Below are 20,582 nucleotides of genomic sequence, written 5' to 3' on the forward strand. Positions count from 1 at the left end.
AGGACTGTTTGAAGTTGCCCAAGAAGTTCTTTGCAACTAAATCTCTTTTGGATGGAATCTATTTATGGAAGTGTTTTTTTTTTTTTTTTTTCTTCCTTTTATTTAAAGTCTCCAATCTATAGAGATCATCATCAGAGAAAACATTATTGCTATGCATAAGAAAATAGTAGTTGCTGTATAGTTTCTGAGTTGCATATATTACAATGCACACAAGCAAATCCATTTCTATATTAATTAAAACACAAATGCTTGCGGCATGACTTTAGTTCTGATCCAAGTTTAAATATTTGACTGCTTGATGGTGGTGACCTTCTTTTCTTGACATACCACTTTTACTTTGAAGCTAGTGCTTGAAAAACCAAATGATTATCAACTGAGTAAAGTTCAGCTTGTACCTTTTTCCACTTTCAAGTATCGTGAACTCCCCACAGATAGTTTGCCTTTCAGTGTACTGACTGCAGCTCCAAGAAATGAGCTCATTCTGTCTGTCATGAAATGGAGAACACTGCTGGTTAATCAACTGGTTCAGCAAACAGAAAAGAGGTTTTTCCCAAACATTTGTACAGAAGAGAAGAGCTGACTCAAGTGAGTGAATATTGCACATCTGCTGGTTTTGGCTGGGCTAGAGTTAATTTTCTTCACACTGTCCGTATGGGGCTGTGTTTTGCATTCGTACTGAGCACAGGATTGATAATCAGGGATGATTTTGTCATTGCTGAATGGGGCTCACACGGAGACAAGGCCTTTCCTGCTTTTCCTGCTTCCAGGCTGGGGAGGGATCTGGGGGTGCACAGGAGGCTGTGAGGAGACACAGTCAGGACAGGCGACCCCCACTGACCACAGGAATGTTCCAGACCACGGGACATCATGCCCAGTACATCAAGTGGGGGAAGAAGAAGGAAGGGGGGGACATTTGGAGGGATGGTGTTTGTCTCCCCAAGCCACCATGCTATGTGATGGGGCCCTGCGGGGATGGCTGAGCACCTGCCCAACCATGGGAAGCACTGAATTGATTCTTTGCTTTGCTTTGCTCTCCCTGTAAAATTCTCTCCCTCGCAACCTGGGAGTTTTCCAACTTTTACCTTTACCAATTGTCACCCTGCTCCTGCTGGAGGGGGAGCAGCCAAGGAGCTGCGTGGGGCTGGGCTGGCTGAGGTTAAACCACAACAGCACATAGTGCCTGTCTGGCAGACTGACTGATTCAGTGCAAAGTGACTGACATGAAAAACAGAGCCATCGTTTTTTCAAATAGGTTTCTGCAAAGCTGAGCAGGGGAAATGAGAGTTCTGCTTCTTGCACTGTGGTTGGTCACTTTTTAGGCCACCAAATTGAAAAGCTCGTATAGTTGGGTTTTTGCAGGTGATGGACCATGGTATCAAGCAAACTCTTCTTCATGATTTTTTTTTTTCTTGGTTGAATTTTTTGTTTTGGGGGGCTTGAGGGGGTTTGTTTGTTTGTTTGCTTTGTGGGGTTTTGGTTTGGTTTGTTTGTTTGTTTTTGGTGGGATTTGCTGATTTTTTTAAAATTCCTTTTGTGTGGTTTATAGTCTTGTCTGTCTGTTCAGCATCTGTCTCCCCAAACGCTACTGATCTGTTGTTGTGGGACCAACTCCCTGCATCAAATCATTATTTTCTCTCCCTCCCTCCCTCCCACACAGCCATTTGTGTTTCATCTAAAACCTAAATGAACTTAAAGATCTTCATTGAAATCGTTCCTGCTCCACATCCCCAACTTTTTATTCTGAACCAACAGTAACAGAATTCTCTCTCTCCTCCTTGCATTTCTGGCTAATAAGCAGCCCTGCTAGTCAGGCAGAGCCATTTTCTGCCATGAGTTTTTGAATAATATCTAATAAATTGACAGTGGGTATTGTCCAAAATGCTGAAACATTTGTTTCTAAAAATAATCAGCAACAACTCCCAATCAGCTCTGCTGTGCATCTTGCTTCTGATCAGCAGCAAAGCAGAGGAGCTTGATCAATGTCTTTAAAATAAAGAAAAAATATTGAATGTATGAAAGAGAATATTTTTTTGGATTAAGGGATTTTTTTTTAATATATCTGTCAACTTTCCAAGGCTTTTACGACAAAATGCAGGGAAAAACACAGGTATTTCTGAAATCCTTTTAGAATCCAATTTCAGATGTTTAAAAAATATATAAATATTTTTCTCAGCAGCAGATTAAATTGAAAGATATTTATATGCTGAAGCTTGCAGTAAGCTCTGCAAGTATGTCCTAATTCCTCAGAGTGATGTTGTCATCACGTTTGTCAGCTAAGGCTCAAGGAGACTGCAAATTCTTTTGTATTTTCCTCTCTTTTTCCTGTCTGGGAGTCCATCATGGGCTGTTTGTTTCAGAAGAAATTGTTCCTCATTTAGTTTACAGGTGCTCTTTTCATGTATGAATTTGGTACAAAAGTTTAAAAAGTGCAGGCAACTGTTATTTTTTTAGCTGTTGCCTGTAGGCATTAATATTCAGTGTAGTGAAGGGTTTTTTACCCCCACCCCCAGGCTCTGTTTTGCAATCAATAGCCTTTTCCATATGTTTTTTCCTGGCATTATGAATTTCCTAGTTTGTACAGTCCTATTTAACTCCATGTCCTGCTTTTCCATAGAATGCAATAATAGATGATGACGACAGTGGCAATTAGAACTAATGGGCTACTTCTTAGAGATGCTGAATGTCCATTAATCCTGTTGAACTTGGTCAGAAATGAGGCTATTTTAACATCAAACTTGGAATATCTGTTAGTTGCTGGTGCTTTTTTTGTGTGTGCAATTCTGCTGCATGTTTCCTTATAACACTTTCCTTGATTCATCAGCTTTTAGTTCTCCTTGTTTAGCCTGAGTATTTCCTATTAATTATTATTTTTCATTTTGCCTGAATTACAGGAAAAATCATAACTGTAGAGGTAGTTACAGCTTATTTATGGCTAGAAAAAACTAAGCCTGTGTTACCAAATTTATTTGACTAAATGAAAGAGGGAATTTTCTTACTGTTCAGGGCATTTTAAAAAGAAATTTTGATGAACAACCATTCTTAATACTAGATAATTTCACATTTATTTCACTGAATGACTTTCCTACTGCACAACTTTCAGCTACTTATGTATGCTATACTTATGTATCTTCAAAATGTTGTGAAATGAATCATTCTAGATGCCATGTCTCAAATTTTTATTTCCCCATTTGTATCTCTAGCTGTTTTAAAATCTTGAGGATATTTACTGATATGGTTTTTTTAGGATGAAAAGGAATTAAGTCTTCTACTTAGTTTCATTTTCTAAACTAAATGCAGTATACTGAGGAACATCGTGTTTCACAGAAATAAGGGTGGGAGTCTCAGGGTTGGGGAGAAATTACCCAGTTCTGTTTTGCTGCATTGTGTGTGTGTGTGTTCTTCCCTGCTGGAGCTCATTCAGCTCAGCACACACCAAGCTGGTATTCCAGCTTCTGCTAAATTCCAGCACATTAAACGAATGCCTGCTCATAGCTTACTATTCTTTCTATATTATGTGCACCTGAGGACTTACAAGTGCTTGCTTTTTGCACATAATCTGAATTTCAGAAGTTCAATTCTGCTGCTATTTTTAGGGTAGTTGTAAGAGGGAGAACTTTCTCATCAGTCTGTCACTGAAGCTGTGGGACGAGCCAATTGAGTAGATCAGTATTTTTAAGAGGAATGTGGAAAAATCACCATTATGTGCTTTCCCTTGATGCGAGGAACAATATAACGTGCAGAGTAACAGACAGTCAAGCCTTGTGTTTAAAATAGAGCTGAATTGTCTCCATCAAGGCATGGATGTGCTGCAGACTCCATTTTTAAAGACTATACTGAACCCTTAATCGCTGACTGTGCACTTGACATACAATTAAGCATTTGAGCTTTCCTCTAATCTCTGTGTACAAGAAGATAAAGGATGCTTGGAGACTTGTATCAGTAAGACTATTTATACAGAGCTCATACTGCTAACATGTTTGATGTCCTTTAAGCTTCTGCCTTCATATCCCTGTCAGCTCAATCCACTGCACACATTTTTCTGAGTCAAACTGGCATAAGCTGGGAAGGGGAGAAATGTGTTCACATGCAAGAACACTGGTCACAGTAAGACCTTTTTCTAGCAGGAGGAGAAATCCTTCCCTTCATCAGTAACTTGTGACAGACTGCAGACTTAGGACATAGATAAAGCAATAGGTGTTTCTCATGCAGTCATTATAAAGAGATTTCAAGTGATGAAGGTTCAGAAAAAAAAGAAACTGAGTTTGTGCCAGCACTTCAGACTGTGCTCAAGAACTTGTCTTTGAAAAGTTAGATCATTGAGGTGCTGCCTTACTCTGGGGAATGACAACTATCACAGGGATCTGCAAGAACATGAAACATTAGCTAGTCATGGATTTTTTGTGGCTGAGCTGTAGACAGATGCTATGTGTCAAATTTTGCATCCTTCCCCCCACAGTTTTCAACACAGACATCTGCAGGGCACAGATAGACACAGTTCCATAGCTAGAACAGAATTATCGTTTCTTTGACACATGTCCTTTGTCTTTGAGAAGACCAGTACTGATACTGGCCATCTTTATCATGAATACCCCTTCCTGCTGGTGGTCTTGATATTATTTCTTGAATATCATTGCTTCCCTATTATTAGAGATATCTTTTCCCTCATATGTTGCTTGAGCTAAATTTAAAAAATTGTGAAGAACCAACGTGCAGTGGGCAAGGCCTTGTACTGAATGTAGAACTTGCACTGAAGAAGCCAAGTCTTGACAGAATTCAAGCACAAAAAGCTGATGTTACAGAAGGTGATGATTTATGTCTGGATTTACAGCTACTTCAGTGTGCATATATGTAACAAAAATAATGGAAGCAAGCATACACTTGAGATGTGCTCCCACTTGGGGAGATGCTGATCCACATTCAGCAGACTATTGGCAGAGGTTTTCAGCACTGTGCAGCTGATCCTAAGCTGCTGAGAAAATTGTAGGAAGTATTTGAGTCCTGTGTCAGAAGGAGAAGTGGAAAATGGAACTCCTTTTGAGTTCAGAACAAGCAGTGCATGAGCATCTTGGGAGAGAATTGAGGTATTTCTAGAAACTGAGTGGAGGAAGCTTCTTCAGCTCTTTGTTAGTGACTACTTTGAAATGTCAGATAAAAATAGGGGAAAATGAGAGTTACTGTGGATATTCATTCTTAACAAGGAACATCTCTGATCTCTGGCCTCAGCTGATTTTGTCTCAGACTCTTACCTTCAAAAGACCTGTTGGAGATTGAGTTCTTTGGTTTGCAGTACATATGTAGCATCTCCAGTCTGCATTTCATTTTCTCTGCTTACTTCACACAGAAGCTGTTGCAGGGACCATGCAAAGGTAAAAAGATAAATTCAAAATCTGTGCTCCAAATGATGAAAGAATTGCAACTGAAATTCCATCCTGAACCTTTTGAATCTCATGATAATTTTATTCTGAGCTTTTATATCTTTGTGTAGTTTGTCACAGACCAAGTTTGGGTCATATAGGGAGCATTCTTCAGTTTCTTGGCCCACTATACAAGGAAATACAGCAGAGTAAGCAGTATTTAGGGTTGATCATAAACTGCTAAAGCTCCAGTGCATGTGTGAGGCTGGAAAGGGCTGAGCTATGTGCGTGTCCTTGTGCTCTGACCATTACAGTATCTATGGTAATATTTTAGATAACTTCTTTACAACCACAAGCTAAATGGAATAATTTTTATTTTACTTTAAATGGTAAATTGTGATATAATAAAAAAATATACTGCAAGTACATAAGCTGAGTCCTCTTTCAACAGAAGAAGTAGGCTGAGTGTTGGAAAGTGTTTATTACTCTGTGCAGCAGATGTGTTGAACAAAACCATAAAAATGTTTCAATCGTTTTTTTATTAATATTGTTGAAAGAAAAGAAATATACTTTGCTTGTTTATTTCCAGGGCAACGATAAAAGTTACATCTCATTGACAGAAGCACCATCATTTGGTTTGGGGGCTGGATATCAGAGCTGTTAGTTATTTCCTGATAGCTAACAGGAGTTTCACAGTGCAGATATTTCAGTTTGTCAATATTGTTTAGCTGGAAATGTGCAGGCATATTCACACTTGATGATTATTTCTATCCCCTGCAGTCCAAGTACCTTTGAAAGTGTTAAGAGTTATTAAAAACTGCTTCTGTAAGTTGAGGGTTTTACAGTTGTTTTTTTTTAAGTTCCCTGAGGGTGATAAAGAGAGGGTCACAGGCGAATGTGGTTTGACTGCATTTCCTTTGCAATGAATGAAATGATGCTTTTTATGCTGTTGCGAACTTTGAAATAATCTGCTTCAGTGTGAAAGTATCTGTGGTGTGCTACATCTGTAAGTGAGTTCCAACAAAGAATTGAAGATAATACTTTGGTCAGATTTATGGTTCTTGCAGGAAAATCTGTCACAGTGAAGAAAAAAAAAAAGGTAGGAATCTTATTAACTCCTATATGTTAGTTCACATACACCTGAGTCAGAGTTGGGGAAGTTAACACTTGTTAATTTAGGGGCTTAACTCATGTTACAGTTGAGTTGTCACACAGAAAACTGGAGTTTTTGCATAGGAACCACTATCTATTGAGATTTGGTTACTTGTGTATGTACTTTAGGAAATAACAAGAAATAATGTTATGTTTTGTTTTCTTATCCTAATTCTTACAAATTCATAAAAATTGTGGACCTTGTTATAGTTTTGCCTGTTTTAAAAGCATTATCAGAAGGAATGTGTTCCATGATAAAAAGATTTGCGTGGTTAAATCCTGATTTTGGTGGGCTTGGGCCCAGTTACAACTGTATGAGTTTTGTGAAAGGATTAAAAAACCAGAAACAGTAAAACTGATTGTAAGTGCCTTTTAGAATAATAAGGTGAAGCTTATAGTAATTGGATTATGTATTTGCAAGCAACGGGATTTATTCTTAGGAGATAGGAGTTGATTATATGGAAAGGGAACTGCTGTATCTTTTAAAAATAAATAAACCCCATGAAATGGTGTTCCTTCTTTCTTCATGTGCTCATCTATTTGCATCAAAAAGAGTGGCTATCTTGATTGAGTCTTCTCCTGGATATCTCTTCATTAGGTCATTGCTTCAGGTTTTTGGAAGCTTATGAGAAGCAAACTTTCAAAGCTGTATTTGATGAATTTTAGGACAAAGAACTGTTAAATTCCAAGTGCAAGGTGCCATTTTCATGTAGGAGAGTAATAAGGATATTTTTGTACAATCATATTTCTTTTTTTATTAATTGTCTGGGCTGTGCCTAAGTAATATTCTTAATGCAAATTACTGTATCTGGTAATTTATCTGTATTAAGAATAGTATCTATTAGGCTTCTAAGGTCAAAGGTAAAGTCTATTGTGGGAGCTATTATTATTCAAATAGCAGAAGTGTATGATTAATATTCTACTGCTTTTTCTTTTTTCTTCCAGATTTCTCAGGGGACAAAATTTTGCTTATTCATACCTACTACTGTGGCAAAAATGGATTATTTTCCTCACCAAAAACCAGCAGCATAACACCCATCCAACACCTGCCTCAAGGAACTCCTGTTTAAAGTCTATTGTAAGTCAAATGAACCACTTGCTTAAAGGCAGCTTTAATCAGCTGCGTGTCTATTTACAGCTCCGCACCCAGCCCCGCTGAGCTGAGCACGGCGGCTCTGCTGCAGCTGCTGCTGGCCCTGAGCGGCAGCAGAGGCGGGGAGCGGCTGCGCGCCTTGGGGCCGCCGGTGTCACCGGGGTGTCCCCTGGGTGTCCCCTGGGTGTCCCCTCAGGAGTGGGGAGGGCTTGGGCCGGGCCCTGCGCCGCCGGTGTCACCGGGGTGTCCCCTGAGTGTCCCCTCAGCAGCGGGCTGTGGGGCAGGGCTTGCCCCCAGCCCCCGTCTCCGGTGTCACCCGGGTGTCCCCTCAGCAGCGGGCTGTGGGGCAGGGCTTGCCCCCAGCCCCCGTCTCCGGTGTCACCCGGGTGTCCCCTCAGCAGCGGGCTGTGGGGCAGGGCTTGCCCCTAGCCCCCATCTCCGGTGTCACCCGGGTGTCCCCTCAGCAGCGGGCTGTGGGGCAGGGCTTGCCCCTAGCCCCCATCTCCGGTGTCACCCGGGTGTCCCCTCAGCAGCGGGCTGTGGGGCAGGGCTTGCGCTCAGCCCCCATCTCCGGTGTCACCCGGGTGTCCCCTCAGCAGCGGGCTGTGGGGCAGGGCTTGCCCCTAGCCCCCGTCTGCGGTGTCACCCGGGTGTCCCCTCAGCAGCGGGCTGTGGGGCAGGGCTTGCCCCCAGACCCCGTCTCTGGTGTCACCCGGGTGTCCCCTCAGCAGCGGGCTGTGGGGCAGGGCTTGCCCCTAGCCCCGTCTCCGGTGTCACCCGGGTGTCCCCTCAGCAGCGGGCTGTGGGGCAGGGCTTGCCCCCAGCCCCCGTCTCCGGTGTCACCCGGGTGTCCCCTCAGCAGCGGGCTGTGGGGCAGGGCTTGCGCTGAGCCCCCGTCTCTGGTGTCACCCGGGTGTCCCCTCAGCAGCGGGCTGTGGGGCAGGGCTTGCCCCCAGCCCCCGTCTCTGGTGTCACCCGGGTGTCCCCTCAGCAGCGGGCTGTGGGGCAGGGCTTGCCCCCAGCCCCCATCTCCGGTGTCACCCGGGTGTCCCCTCAGCAGCGGGCTGTGGGGCAGGGCTTGCGCTCAGCCCCCATCTCCGGTGTCACCCGGGTGTCCCCTCAGCAGCGGGCTGTGGGGCAGGGCTTGCGCTCAGCCCCCGTCTCCGGTGTCACCCGGGTGTCCCCTCAGCAGCGGGCTGTGGGGCAGGGCTTGCCCCTAGCCCCGTCTCCGGTGTCACCCGGGTGTCCCCTCAGCAGCGGGCTGTGGGGCAGGGCTTGCGCTCAGCCCCCGTCTCAGGTGTCACCCGGGTGTCCCCTCAGCAGCGGGCTGTGGGGCAGGGCTTGCCCCCAGCCCCCGTCTCCGGTGTCACCCGGGTGTCCCCTCAGCAGCGGGCTGTGGGGCAGGGCTTGCCCCTAGCCCCGTCTCCGGTGTCACCCGGGTGTCCCCTCAGCAGCGGGCTGTGGGGCAGGGCTTGCCCCCAGCCCCCGTCTGCGGTGTCACCCGGGTGTCCCCTCAGCAGCGGGCTGTGGGGCAGGGCTTGCGCTCAGCCCCCGTCTCCGGTGTCACCCGGGTGTCCCCTCAGCAGCGGGCTCTGCGCAGGGGGCCCAGGCCCCGGTGACAGCGGCTGATCAGGAGGCTGATCTGCGGTGCAAACGAAGGCTCAGCCCATCCTGCTGTTGCTATGACAATTGATTTCCGACGTCGCAGTGGGGAAACGGGGGTAAAGAGCTCAAAATGTGGGGAGCTGCACGGGGTGCAGCTGGTGGGGTTGGCTGCGGGGCTGAAGGCTCCTTGCGGTGCCACGGGCCCAAGTGCATCGCTCCTCACGCAAGGCTGACTTGGAAAAAAGTAATGAAACTCCACGTTAGAGATGTCCAAAAATGGCCGCTCAGAATGTGTGCTGTTCATGGGCTGAAGTTAATTTTATGCAGGCCGAGTGCATGATAGATGTTTTGAGAGAGAAAGCTGTGTTAAGATTAGAGTTTTGGCCACCATACCATCCTTATTAGAAAGAAGGATGGCATTTGGAGAAATATATTCAATATTTCGGTATAAGATCTTCTTGCTGTATTGGACAAATGAGGAAAATGAGGGGAAAAATTAGGGAAAAAAATCCAAATGAAGAATAAGTCTAGTTTGTTCATGTTGCTTCTTTGGAGATATATTCTAGTAAAGGAGATGCATGTTACTTAGTGAAACTGCATTTAATAAGAGGCCTCAGATTAACATCTGAAAGCCTAATTGTCATTTTTCCAGTGCAATATAGTACTGTCTACATCTTTATTGCTCTCATAGATAAAAGAATGATTAATACTTGAATTTGTTTTAATATTAAGGTATTTGTTTCAGAGAAATTCTGACTTTATCAGTGGCATTACATTTATCCTTTGCACAGCTGCTTTCTGTTAGAATGCAATTAACACACTCTGAGGGCCCTTGTGAATAAAATAAGGGAAACATTGTAATTGACTTACATTCATTCTCCATAAAATGTTTCATCTTGTTATCTATATCATGTTTTCTTGTTTGAAAAAACAACGCCATAGCAATGGTGGTGTTTTATCCTGAAAAAATCCTGAGGCAGGGATGTAGAAGATTCTTATCTGAAAACGCTCTGTCTCTTGCTTGCTTTATTCCAGTTCAGGACCCCTGTTTCTATGGACTTCTTGTTTATCTGTGACATTTTTTCCTTCTGCGAATGTAATCACTCTTAAGTAAGAAAAATGGTGTTATGAAAACCCTCTGAAACTCCGTGAAAATACAGTTGTAAAAATCTCATCTAAAGATAATTTAGTTGTGTCCTTCATTATAGTTCTAGCTTGAAATAATTCAAATATGTGAGCAAATAGCAGACACTTTAAATAGCATTTCTGAAAATTGAAAGATAGCTGCATTTTTAAAATACTTCCCAGTTGGTGCCCGAATCTTGGTGGTATTTATCCTAGAACTGGACCTGAAGTACTTGAACAGTTCTCTTGGACAGCTCTTCTTTGATGGTTCCCACAGAGCCAAGAATTCTTCAGCACAGCTTCTTTCTTTGTGTTTTTTCCACTTCTGTGTCTAATGTATCTGTTCAGGACTTGTCTACACAAGATACCAGAGAAAATTGATGCAAATCAACTAAATGTAGGAATTTAAAGGGGGCAGCTTAAATCCTACCAAGTCCCTGTGTGCACTGTCCCATTCATAATTAAACTGGCCTCCAGTGAATTCAGTTTAACTCACTTCGAAGGCAAGATAAGGCAAACCAAATTAAGGCCAGCATTTTATTCACAGATGAAAGTGTTTCCAAAGGAATTTATTGGATATAGACAAATCCAGTTAAATTAGTTGGGTTAATTTTCCTGAGTTCCTTTGTGTAGATAAAACCTGAGGAATAATATCTGGTTTGAGCTTTTACTTTTTGTGTGTTTTGTTCTTCTCCTTTTGTTCCAAAACTCTGACCTTTTAGGCTCGAGAAGGTAGATGGCCCTTACCAAATGCTGTCATGTAATTTTCCTGTGTTTTGTGAGTCCACATTTTAACATATAAATTCCCCACTTTGCCATCAGGTCTAGTTCACAGTAACCTTTTGTTAGGTAATTACCATTGATTTGTCTTCTCCAACTAATGCCTTTTAATCCAGTTAGCAGAAAAAATACCATCTCCACTTTCTTAAGTGGCCTGCATTAACTACTACTTCCCTTAAAGCTTCTGTTCTCCCCCTAAACAAATCTTCTCTACTGAACTTGATTGTTTAATTATAGATTTTTTCCTTAATAGTTTAAACTAATAAAGAGTGGTTTAATTTCATAATAATGTCAATATTGTAGAGCTATGGCGTTTCCCATCAATTATGGCCTGCCAGAAAGAATTACTTTTGAAGTGCACAAAGAGGGTGTTTCTGCCTTCACAGGCAGCCCAAGCAGCAGGAACATTGCACCCAGGAGCTGACTGCACCTTTGTGCACTGCCAGAGCAGCTGAGAGCCAGCAGTGGTGTTAAACAGGCTCTGAGCCCTGTCACACTGCAGGGACATGAAAACAGCCTGGGGGAACTGGTTTAATGCAATCACTGGGTGTCTCTCCATCGGTTTCCCAGAGCACCAAGACTGTGCATCTTAATTGATGGTGCTTATTTCATCCTTTCTTTGAAAATTAGGAAAGATCTTAGTTGCAGCTTAGTCATTCTGTCTTCCTGAGGATTCATCCAGTGTCTGCTGTTTTCTCTCTGTTCCTCACTTTGGTTTTGTCAGCTGTGTCTGTTCTGGATGCATGGGATGGGATTTGTTTTAACATGGTTGCTTTTGCTTCCTTAGGTAGCCCTGTGCATCTCTAAGTTCTTTAGAAAAAAAATCTCCATATCATTTAAATGGGTGAAGCTATTTGGCTTTGAAGAAGCTAAATTTAGATTCAGGTGAAGACTGTTTATTTCCAAGTATGCCTCAGCTTTGAGAGAGAGGTACTTAAAGGAGAAGAAAAGATCAGATGTAACTGAGATTGTACTAAATTGGTTTCAAGTCCCATTAGCCCATCTTAACATTTCTAAGTAATCAGTATCTCCTCTTTAAATACTTTAAAAATGCTTTTTCTTATAATATACAACAAATTATCCAATTCCATTGCCTCTTGTATTTGCACTGTATAGATAAGAAATTTTTTAGGGAAGAAGTTTGGCCAGAAAGTGAGTGAAAAGCAAGGTGTTTCTGTGTTTTAATGGCCAAGATGTTTCAATTTCCATTCAGTGCTAAGTGACGTTTGTGTGTCTTGTCTGACCCATTTGAAATGAAAGCTGCAGGTGTCTATGTGTGTCTGTAGTATTGCCCAGGGGAGGAGTGGTGCTCATGGACAGGTGGTATGAGGTGAATGAGGTGTTAGATCTGCTCCGTGTGTGTATCTAAAGTGGAAGTTGTGTTAATGCTTTGACAAGCCATCAAGAGCAAAGGTGGTGCTGATGGTTCCTTAGGTGAAGAGAGACCAAGTCTGTCTGGGGAGAAGTGAGTCTGAGAGCCACCTGCCTTCTGAGTCACTGCCTCCTTTAGAATTTATAATTTATTTTCTTTTTTGCTTACTTTTTACACTTCCATCTTGGTAGGTTTTAACAGCTGATAGTAGTTTTCTCCCAAAGATAATATTTTATGACTTTTTCTGCTGGGTTTTGTTCTTGTTGTTTTGTTTGGTTTTTCTAATCTAAATTCTAGAGGGATGAACAAACAAATTCCATGGGGAAAAAAGCAGTGTTAGTTCAAATGTGTGCAGAGAGGATCCTGCCAACTCTGCTCTTTGCTTCCAGAGTGTAGATTCTGTGTGGTAATTTTGAGCTGATGGTGACGTCATAAATGCAGAGATTGCGCTTGCCTTTCGCTCTGAGAAGGATGTGGGTTTTTACTGTTGAAAATACTGAAGTAGTGCTGATTCTGAGACAGCTCATGAATTGGCTTCTCCAAGCTGATACGTATTTCAGCTCCCCAAACTTATGAGCACTCCAGCCCCCACACAGTGACTGTACTTGAGTGCCCAGCTGGTGCATTTTATATTAACACTCATTATACTACTGAGTCACTTCTGGTGGTGATCCGAAATGCACCAATGCTTTGTATCATCTCTGGCAGGTTCCTTTAGTTCGATCCATATGTTTCCATCCTGCTGGCTAAGATTAATTTTGTTCTTTCTTGTAGTCACCAAAGAAATTAGTTGTATTCAGTTTCTGGTGATCTTTTTGTACAGATTACTGCTGTTGAGCACAGTGCATCTATGTGTGAATGTTTGTTAAAAATAAAAGTAGCATTTTTGTCCTGCATTTGCATTGGAACAGATTCAGTTGAGACAGAGCTTAGATGTCAAATTTGGCCATAATCCATTAAGATAGTTCTCTTTCAAAAAAATCTGCATTCCTTTTTAACTAGTCTCCTCAGTATTTCCAGGTTTCCTTCTGTTACTACATCTTCATTAGGATTACCTTTTAGAAGTGTTTCCCTTGCACAGGGGTGATCCACTGCAGTTTGTGGTCCTTCACTGGACTCACTCCAACATGTCCATGTCATTCTTGTGTTGAGGATCCAGAAATGGACATGATATTCCAGACAAGTCTCGCCAGGACTGAATAGAGAAGAAAAGATCCCCTCCCCTGCTATCCTCATGTGGCCCAAACATAATGATACATTTATATAAATAGTATAAAAGATGTGAAATGTATGGTGGTACAGTGTAGAGGCCAAAAGAGCATGAAATAGGTGGAATTATCAACAGTGTAATCTACCTTTGTCCTGAAAAACATGGAATTGGTATCCACCAAGCACAGGTCTGGTGAGGAGCTGTGAGGGAGCTCGAGTTGTTTAGCGTGGAGAAAAAGGGGCTGAGGGGCACCTTACTGCTGTGGCCTGAAAGAGGGTTGTGGTGGGACAGGTGTCACTCTCTTCTCCCAGGCAACAGTGACAAGATAGGAGCACGTGGCTTTAAGGTACTCCAGGGAAGGTTCTGGTTGGACATCAGGAGGAGTTTCTTGATGAAAATTGGAATGGGCTGCTCAGGGAGGTGGTGGAGTCACTGTCCCTGGAGATGTTTATGGAAAGACTGGATATGGCGCTTACTGCCATGGCCTAGTTGAGAAGGTGGTGTCAGGTCATGGGTTAGATTTGATCATCTCAGAGGTCTTTTCCAGCCTCATTGATTCTGTGATCTTAAAAGTGTCTTCTAACTGTAACAATTCTATGGTTCTGTGGTTTTGTATCCCACAAAGTTTTAGTTTGTTGGACTAAGTTGGGTTTAGTGGCCAGTCCCCATGGACGAGGCTGAGAAGGACCCCACCCCCCTGAGAGAGAAGGTAAATGATGTTTGCATTGTCGCAGGGATATGTACTTGCAGAAAAGGGCAATGTCTAAGAAAGCAAAGGCATTCCATTTTTCAGGCTAAGCATAACCAGGTTACTACACATGAAAGAGGAAAGGACTGTTTCATATAGGGGACGGTGAAATTAATTGGATTCCAATTTCTTTCACAGTTTATTTCCCTGTAGCTGTGGTGCAAGCAAGAGCCAACCAACATCATCTGCTGCCAATAGAAAATCTCCATGCCAGTCCTTACCCTTGGCACGAGGTAAAGTTGCAACTGAGCCTGTGAGGAGGAATCAACAGGAAAAATCCAATTCATGCTCAAAGGTAAACTTTGACCTTATATTCACGCTTGTGAATAAGAAGTGTGAAACTAAAACATATGCTTTTCCTTACCTTGTGTATTGTTTAATTTTCATCCTGTTTTCTTGGCTTTGCACTGTTTCAGCAGCAGTGCAGGTAGGGTTAAAATATGGAAAAATGTTTAAGATGACTGTGTTTTAAATTCCAGCTGTTTTAATAGCTTGCCTAGCATGAACTCCTCTTGTGGTGCCTGCTTTAATTTCTATTTTATGTTTGTAAAGGCCGTTGCCTAGAAGGAGGAGGTTCCTGTTTTCAGGAATAAAAAGAAAATGCAAAGTGCAGTAGAGCAGATATATTTTTGTTGGCCATGCATTTGGCAAGAAAAATTCCCATGCCAGACATTGTCACATTTCACTTGGGGCAAAACATGATCTGCTTCCTAACAGGTCCCTGGGTGATCGTGCCCCCAGGGGAGCATGCTGATAAGATTGTCCCCCACAGACTGCTCATAAACACAGTAAAAATTTTTCAGCAGCTACAGCATTGGTCACCAATAAAGGGAAATAAAACAAACAAACCTCATAAATTACTGTAACATCAGCTATTATGAACACTGGTTTAGCCACAGTTTTAGAAAACAAAAGAAGAAAATTAACTCCATCCCAGCCAGACCCAGCACGGCAGAGAATCTATAAATTACAGAAGCTGTATTGGCCAGGTAAATGAACAAATCCTAAGCCCTGCTCTGTGTGCGTGTTAGTATTAGTTAGGCAAAAGAGCTCTAGATATTTAAATCCTTGCTAAACCTCAGTTCATGAACAGTGACAATGATCTGGTGATTGTGCTTTTAATAAACCGGTCTTGTGTTTAGCTGAATTGCAGGCAATTTGCAAAGCTATTTATGAGCTGCACATAAGAAAAATCAATTAAAAAATGAAATATTAAGATAGAGAAAACCTTCCAGTGTGAGTGATCAGCAGCTCTGGGTTAAGGCAGAGATGGATGACAAATGCTGTTTATTTTAATATGCTGCAATTTGTATGTTTTAGCTTTTTAAATAGTCTTGTTTAGGGAATAGAGGAAAAATGTTGTTTACGTCACCTGGGAGTATATTCTAAACCCTGTTTCTTTTTCTCCTTGGCAGATGGAGACCTTTTAGCCAGCCAGTGAATCCTGCTGCTGCATGTCTGGCAGCACCTCTGAATGATCACATGACTCTTGATATGGATGCAGTCCTGTCAGACTTTGTTCGGTCCACAGGGGCAGAACCAGGTCTGGCAAGAGACTTACTAGAAGGTAAACTTTTGGGGCACAACCATTTCCTGTGTTCACTGCTTGCTTAAACCAAGAACCAGTCATAACAAGAGAGCTCAGGGCTATGGAAACAGATATTTCTTATTATTCTTACCAAGTCAACTGTTGTAATAAGCTCACCATAGATTATACTAAGGCAGGTGTTTTTAACAAAAAAACTTGAAAACTTCTTAGTTTTAGATGGCTGTGTTAAGTTACTAAGAGTTAAGCCCTAAATATTTATGTGCCAGTGAGAGAAAGAAGAAGATTTTAACTGAATTTTCATATTCAGCTGCCTGAAAGTAACTGTGAAAGTTTCTCAGGTCACTGTGTTTAGTCTGAAGTTAAGTCTGAAAAGGATTTACTGTACAGTGATAGAGACACCAGAGGTATTTTCAGGATTTACTGTACAGTGATAGAGACACCAGAGGTATTTTCAGGATTTACTGTACAGTGATAGAGACACCAGAGGTATTTTCAGGTCCTAGTGGTTAATATACATACCTGAACTTCACAGCTTGAGAGCCAAGTGGCTAGGTTGAAAAACATTTAAGAAGCTGTAAAAGAAAAATAAGTGTTTATTTATTAATTTTGTTGTAGTTTTTTTAGGTTTATAGGCTTAAAAGTGGAAAGACACCATTGATATTGGAGTATTTCATAGTAGTTTGGTTTGTTACTTTCTTCTTACGTGGCCTAGCAGTAATTGTGAAGAGGGGAGGTTGGAGAAGAGTAGATGATATCTGTTAATGACAAGTTGGTTCTGTGGGCTTGAAACTTCCATACTGGACTTGCTGCCTGAGAGGTTTAGGGTTTGCTTTATTTTTTTTTTTTTAATCCTAATGTGCTCTAAGAAGTTGTGTTAAATCAAAGTAACTACTGAACATCTACAGCAGATATTAAAGTATTCCTCATGTTATGCATCTCCTTTTTGCAAGAGTTGTTTGACTTTATGTATCCTAAAAGTTTTTCATTTTGTGCTAAGTTCTTCCTTTACTCTGGACTTTTCAGTAATAAGGCATGATAGATTATTAACACAGAGATGCACACAATTCTGCAGCATTTCCCAAGTCATCTGATACATGAAATGAAATCTTGGAATGCCTAGCAAAGAATATTAGCATAGACTTGCTATATTTAAGAGCCCTCTGTTTTGTCTGACTGATTTGATCAACCTGTCATTCTTGCCTAGAGCCTGTCTTAGTCTGATGGTCTTTTAGAAAAAGAACTTGAGATTTTTCTCAGCTATATCAGGACAGATTGTCAGTTATTGTGCTTATAGAGCATTGCCAAAATTTCAAAGGGTTCCTACATATTAGAGGTCTTTCAGAAGAGTTAGTTACCTTGTTTTCCTTTCTATAAAAAGCAGTGCTTTCAAATAAACATCGAATAGAATTTCTCTGTGCTGTACTTCTCATTTCTGTAGATGAATAGATTGATATCAAACATGCTAACAAAGAAATAAGCAATAAACAATCTAATTATTCTGACAGGCTAATAGACATATGCATCTGCCCCAAATCATTTCCTCCTACACAGGAATTTCTCAAAGTAAAAGGGATTGTTGCAAGCTCTGAACAAGATGTGCTCAGGCAACCATTTCAGAACTTGTGGCTGTAGCTACATTCGGTGTAACAGCTTCTAGCACTGTTCATATCTTGTGCTGGGAGACAGTCGTTGGTGGAGTGGTCTCTCATTTGTTTAAAAAGACACAGCAGGGATTGGCACTCTCACGGCCTTTTGATTACCCCAGTGTGTCAGTTTCCCCAGGGAAACAGGAAATCAGCTGCAAGACTCTCCAGATGTCACTGAAACCCATGGAGTAGCTTCTTAACAATAATATAAACAATATTCAGAAGAGCAGCCCCCCACCCCATGGTGCCAATGCCTCGTACCTGGCCTTGGAATGATGATGTCCGTGGTTAGAATCAAACTTCAAAAACAGGTGTGCACAAATATTTCCCAGAATTTTCAAGATTTGGTTGTTCATAGCCCTAAAAATGATGGTTATAGTGGACTTGGAGCCAAAAAAAGCTTGTGTAGACCCTCATTTCCATGTAATCACAAGTTTTGGTCAGATCATCTATGATCCCGTATCCCTTTGCTCTTTCTGACCCACCCAAAAATTCTATTTTTATAACTTGCTCAGACTGAATTTTCACAGTGTGCTCCGATGGAGTAACACCTCCTTTTCAGAGCCAATGCTCTTTCTTTTGTTCATCCTTGGGGGAAATTTCTTCAATTTCTCTATCCTGCAGATAAGCAAGGATACCAATTTCTGCTTCCTTATCCAATTATTTTAACATACTGATTGTTGTGCTTTGATTATGTCCTGCTACATCCACAGCACAGTTGTGCAAAATATGTGTTGTTCATCCTGGCAGCAAGTGGGTGACTTAAACACACACTGACTGTTGTGCAAATAGCTAAAAAATCTATACATTTCATATAGATTTTCTATATTGCCAGAAGCTGTCCTAAATGTTGGCTCACTTGATGTTTCTATACTCTGCCTCTCCTGCTGGTAAAATCCCTGCAGTTTTCTTCTGCTGAGCTTTTTACTGAGTGCAGCTGCTTGTCTCTCTAGCTCAGAAAACATTCTGCTGGTTGTGCTTGGCATGTATCTTTCAGAAAGTGTCCATTCTACTTTTGAAATGAAGAGGCAAAGAGATTTAAAAAAAATAATAGTTATATAACATTTTCATGGCTGGTATCTGGTATAAAGGTCTAATATTGGATTTCCCTATTTGTTAAGATGCTTACAGCTGTTTCAAATTAATTATAAATTAATATTCATAAATTTCAATTACAAATTAGCTGTAGCTATTCTGTGTTAGTGGATTATACACACATGCTAAACCATTAGAAATGTTCCTTAGAAATGTTATTTTCCAGCTTTGCTTTCATTTTTGGATGATTACTTACGAAGTCTTTCATGTTTCGTTTCTTATCTCTGAAATGTTGTTTGCCACTTCCTGAGGTTTTTACCTTGCTCATGTGCTCTCGAGAACTGAAAGCCTTCTTCTGTATGTGAGGTGAGGGAGAGTAGAAATTACATTTTGTGAACCTTCGCTGGGTCTGCCTTTTCAGCCTTTCATTCTCAGCCTTTGCTGATTTATTTAAAAGCAGCCTAAAAAAAAGCCTTCACTTGAGTGGTTAACATTGACAGAGCCATTTGACAATAAATGTGACCCAGGTGACAGAAACAACAACCTTAGTAAAACAGTTTGAAAAGCAGCCTGTGCTGGCAGACGTGTATCACTGCTTTGGGCAGGAGTGAATTCAGAAATGGATCAGCCTCATGTCACAGGGAAACAGGAAATCAGCTGCAAGACTCTCCAGATGTCACCTCTGTGTGTTCAAGGCATTTTCTAGTCACTGGGAAGACTCCTTTGGCTCACTGAGCTTTGGGAATGTTCTTAAGCGTAAACTGAGAGCTCTGCATGGTGGAGAACTGATTTCTCTCCAGCTGTGTGAGCTCCCAACTCCCCCAGTGTCTAGGAGTGAGGAGGGCACGTCTCTTTCCCTCCTGGGTAGTCTGGGCTGGCACCTTGATTCTCTCACACATAGAATGTGATGCTGGTGTGTTTATGTATAATCTACATAAAATGTGCCCCAAGGCAGAAAAGCCATTAAAGAAAACAGTTTGATCTTTAGAACAAGTTGTACTGTATGTGGTTCACAGTGTCAGGGCTGTAGGTGTGGATGAACTCGGAGATCACTGATCATCAGGAGAAAGCAGCTCAGTTTTCAGGGAGCAGCAGGTGTGCAGGCAGTGACCCCTGGAATAGAGGGGGAAGGCATAGGATGAAATAGTTAAAAATGCCAAGAGTGTAGGCAGTCATCAGGTACTGGAGGATTTGTGAAATAATAATAATACAAACCGATTCAAAAATAATCCATTTAACTGAAAAGTTGCCCTTTGACTTGTATAAATGGTTTCATTTATTTATATAAATGATGTGGTATTTCACCATTCCATGAAAATAACTACTGTCTATTTCCAGCTTCAAACAGCACTTAATTGAGGGGTACATAGCTGAACATGAACTCAGGACCTGGGAGATTGGCTTTGCAGTCATGAAATGTGAGCAGGAAAGGTGACTGACCCCATGGAACAAGACTGAACTGCAGTATAGACACATCTCCTCTAAGAACAATGTATACATGCAGAATTCAAAGAAAAGCATGTAATTTATAGAGAGGGAGAGAGACATTTACAGTGCTGTCATGTGATTGAGTGTACAAAACTAACTCCCCAAAAATAGTCTCTCATTCTCTTCTCCCTCAGATGGTTCCTTTTTTAGTTCTCTTGTGGAAGGTTTGGCAATGGGAAGAGGAAGCTGAGCTGCTACCAATGTCTCGTTAAGCAGAGAGCAAAACTGTCATTTCCAGCTGCCTGTTCAGTTTGGAGTGACTTTGCATTCTAGCAGAAAATGAGGCATGTGTTAACAAAATGGCCTTGCTGTATTATTTTCCTTTCAGAACATGGACCAAAATGAAATCTTGTTTTAAAGCATATGGTCTAATTTTATCCTGATTTTGTGTATTAGTTTTTCAGAAGGAAAAAAGCTGGTCTGAA

At 41.7% G+C, this 20,582-nt stretch overlaps 1 protein-coding gene across 10 annotated transcripts in view; it reads left to right on the plus strand.

Moving 5' to 3' along the window:
* OTUD7A (OTU deubiquitinase 7A) overlaps positions 1-20,582 on the plus strand; it is a 98,975-nt gene that overhangs the window by 46,644 nt on the left and 31,749 nt on the right. For 8 of the 10 annotated variants that reach the window (XM_066196733.1, XM_066196731.1, XM_066196729.1 and 5 more), the window contains 3 exons: positions 7,452-7,584; positions 14,578-14,734; positions 15,855-16,006. In XM_066196733.1, coding sequence (XP_066052830.1) covers positions 15,922-16,006 — 85 coding nt within the window. In that variant the 5' untranslated portion in view covers positions 7,452-7,584; positions 14,578-14,734; positions 15,855-15,921. Of the gene's footprint in view, positions 1-566; positions 586-6,340; positions 6,454-7,451; positions 7,585-14,577; positions 14,735-15,854; positions 16,007-20,582 lie in introns of those variants that run through there. The other 2 variants (XM_066196736.1, XM_066196737.1) reach the window with 2 other exon arrangements.

This window comes from Chamaea fasciata, unplaced genomic scaffold, assembly GCF_029207755.1.
Source record: "Chamaea fasciata isolate MVZ Bird 193981 ecotype frontalis unplaced genomic scaffold, bChaFas1.0.hap1 SCAF_14, whole genome shotgun sequence".
Classification (NCBI taxonomy): Eukaryota; Metazoa; Chordata; class Aves; order Passeriformes; family Sylviidae; genus Chamaea; species Chamaea fasciata.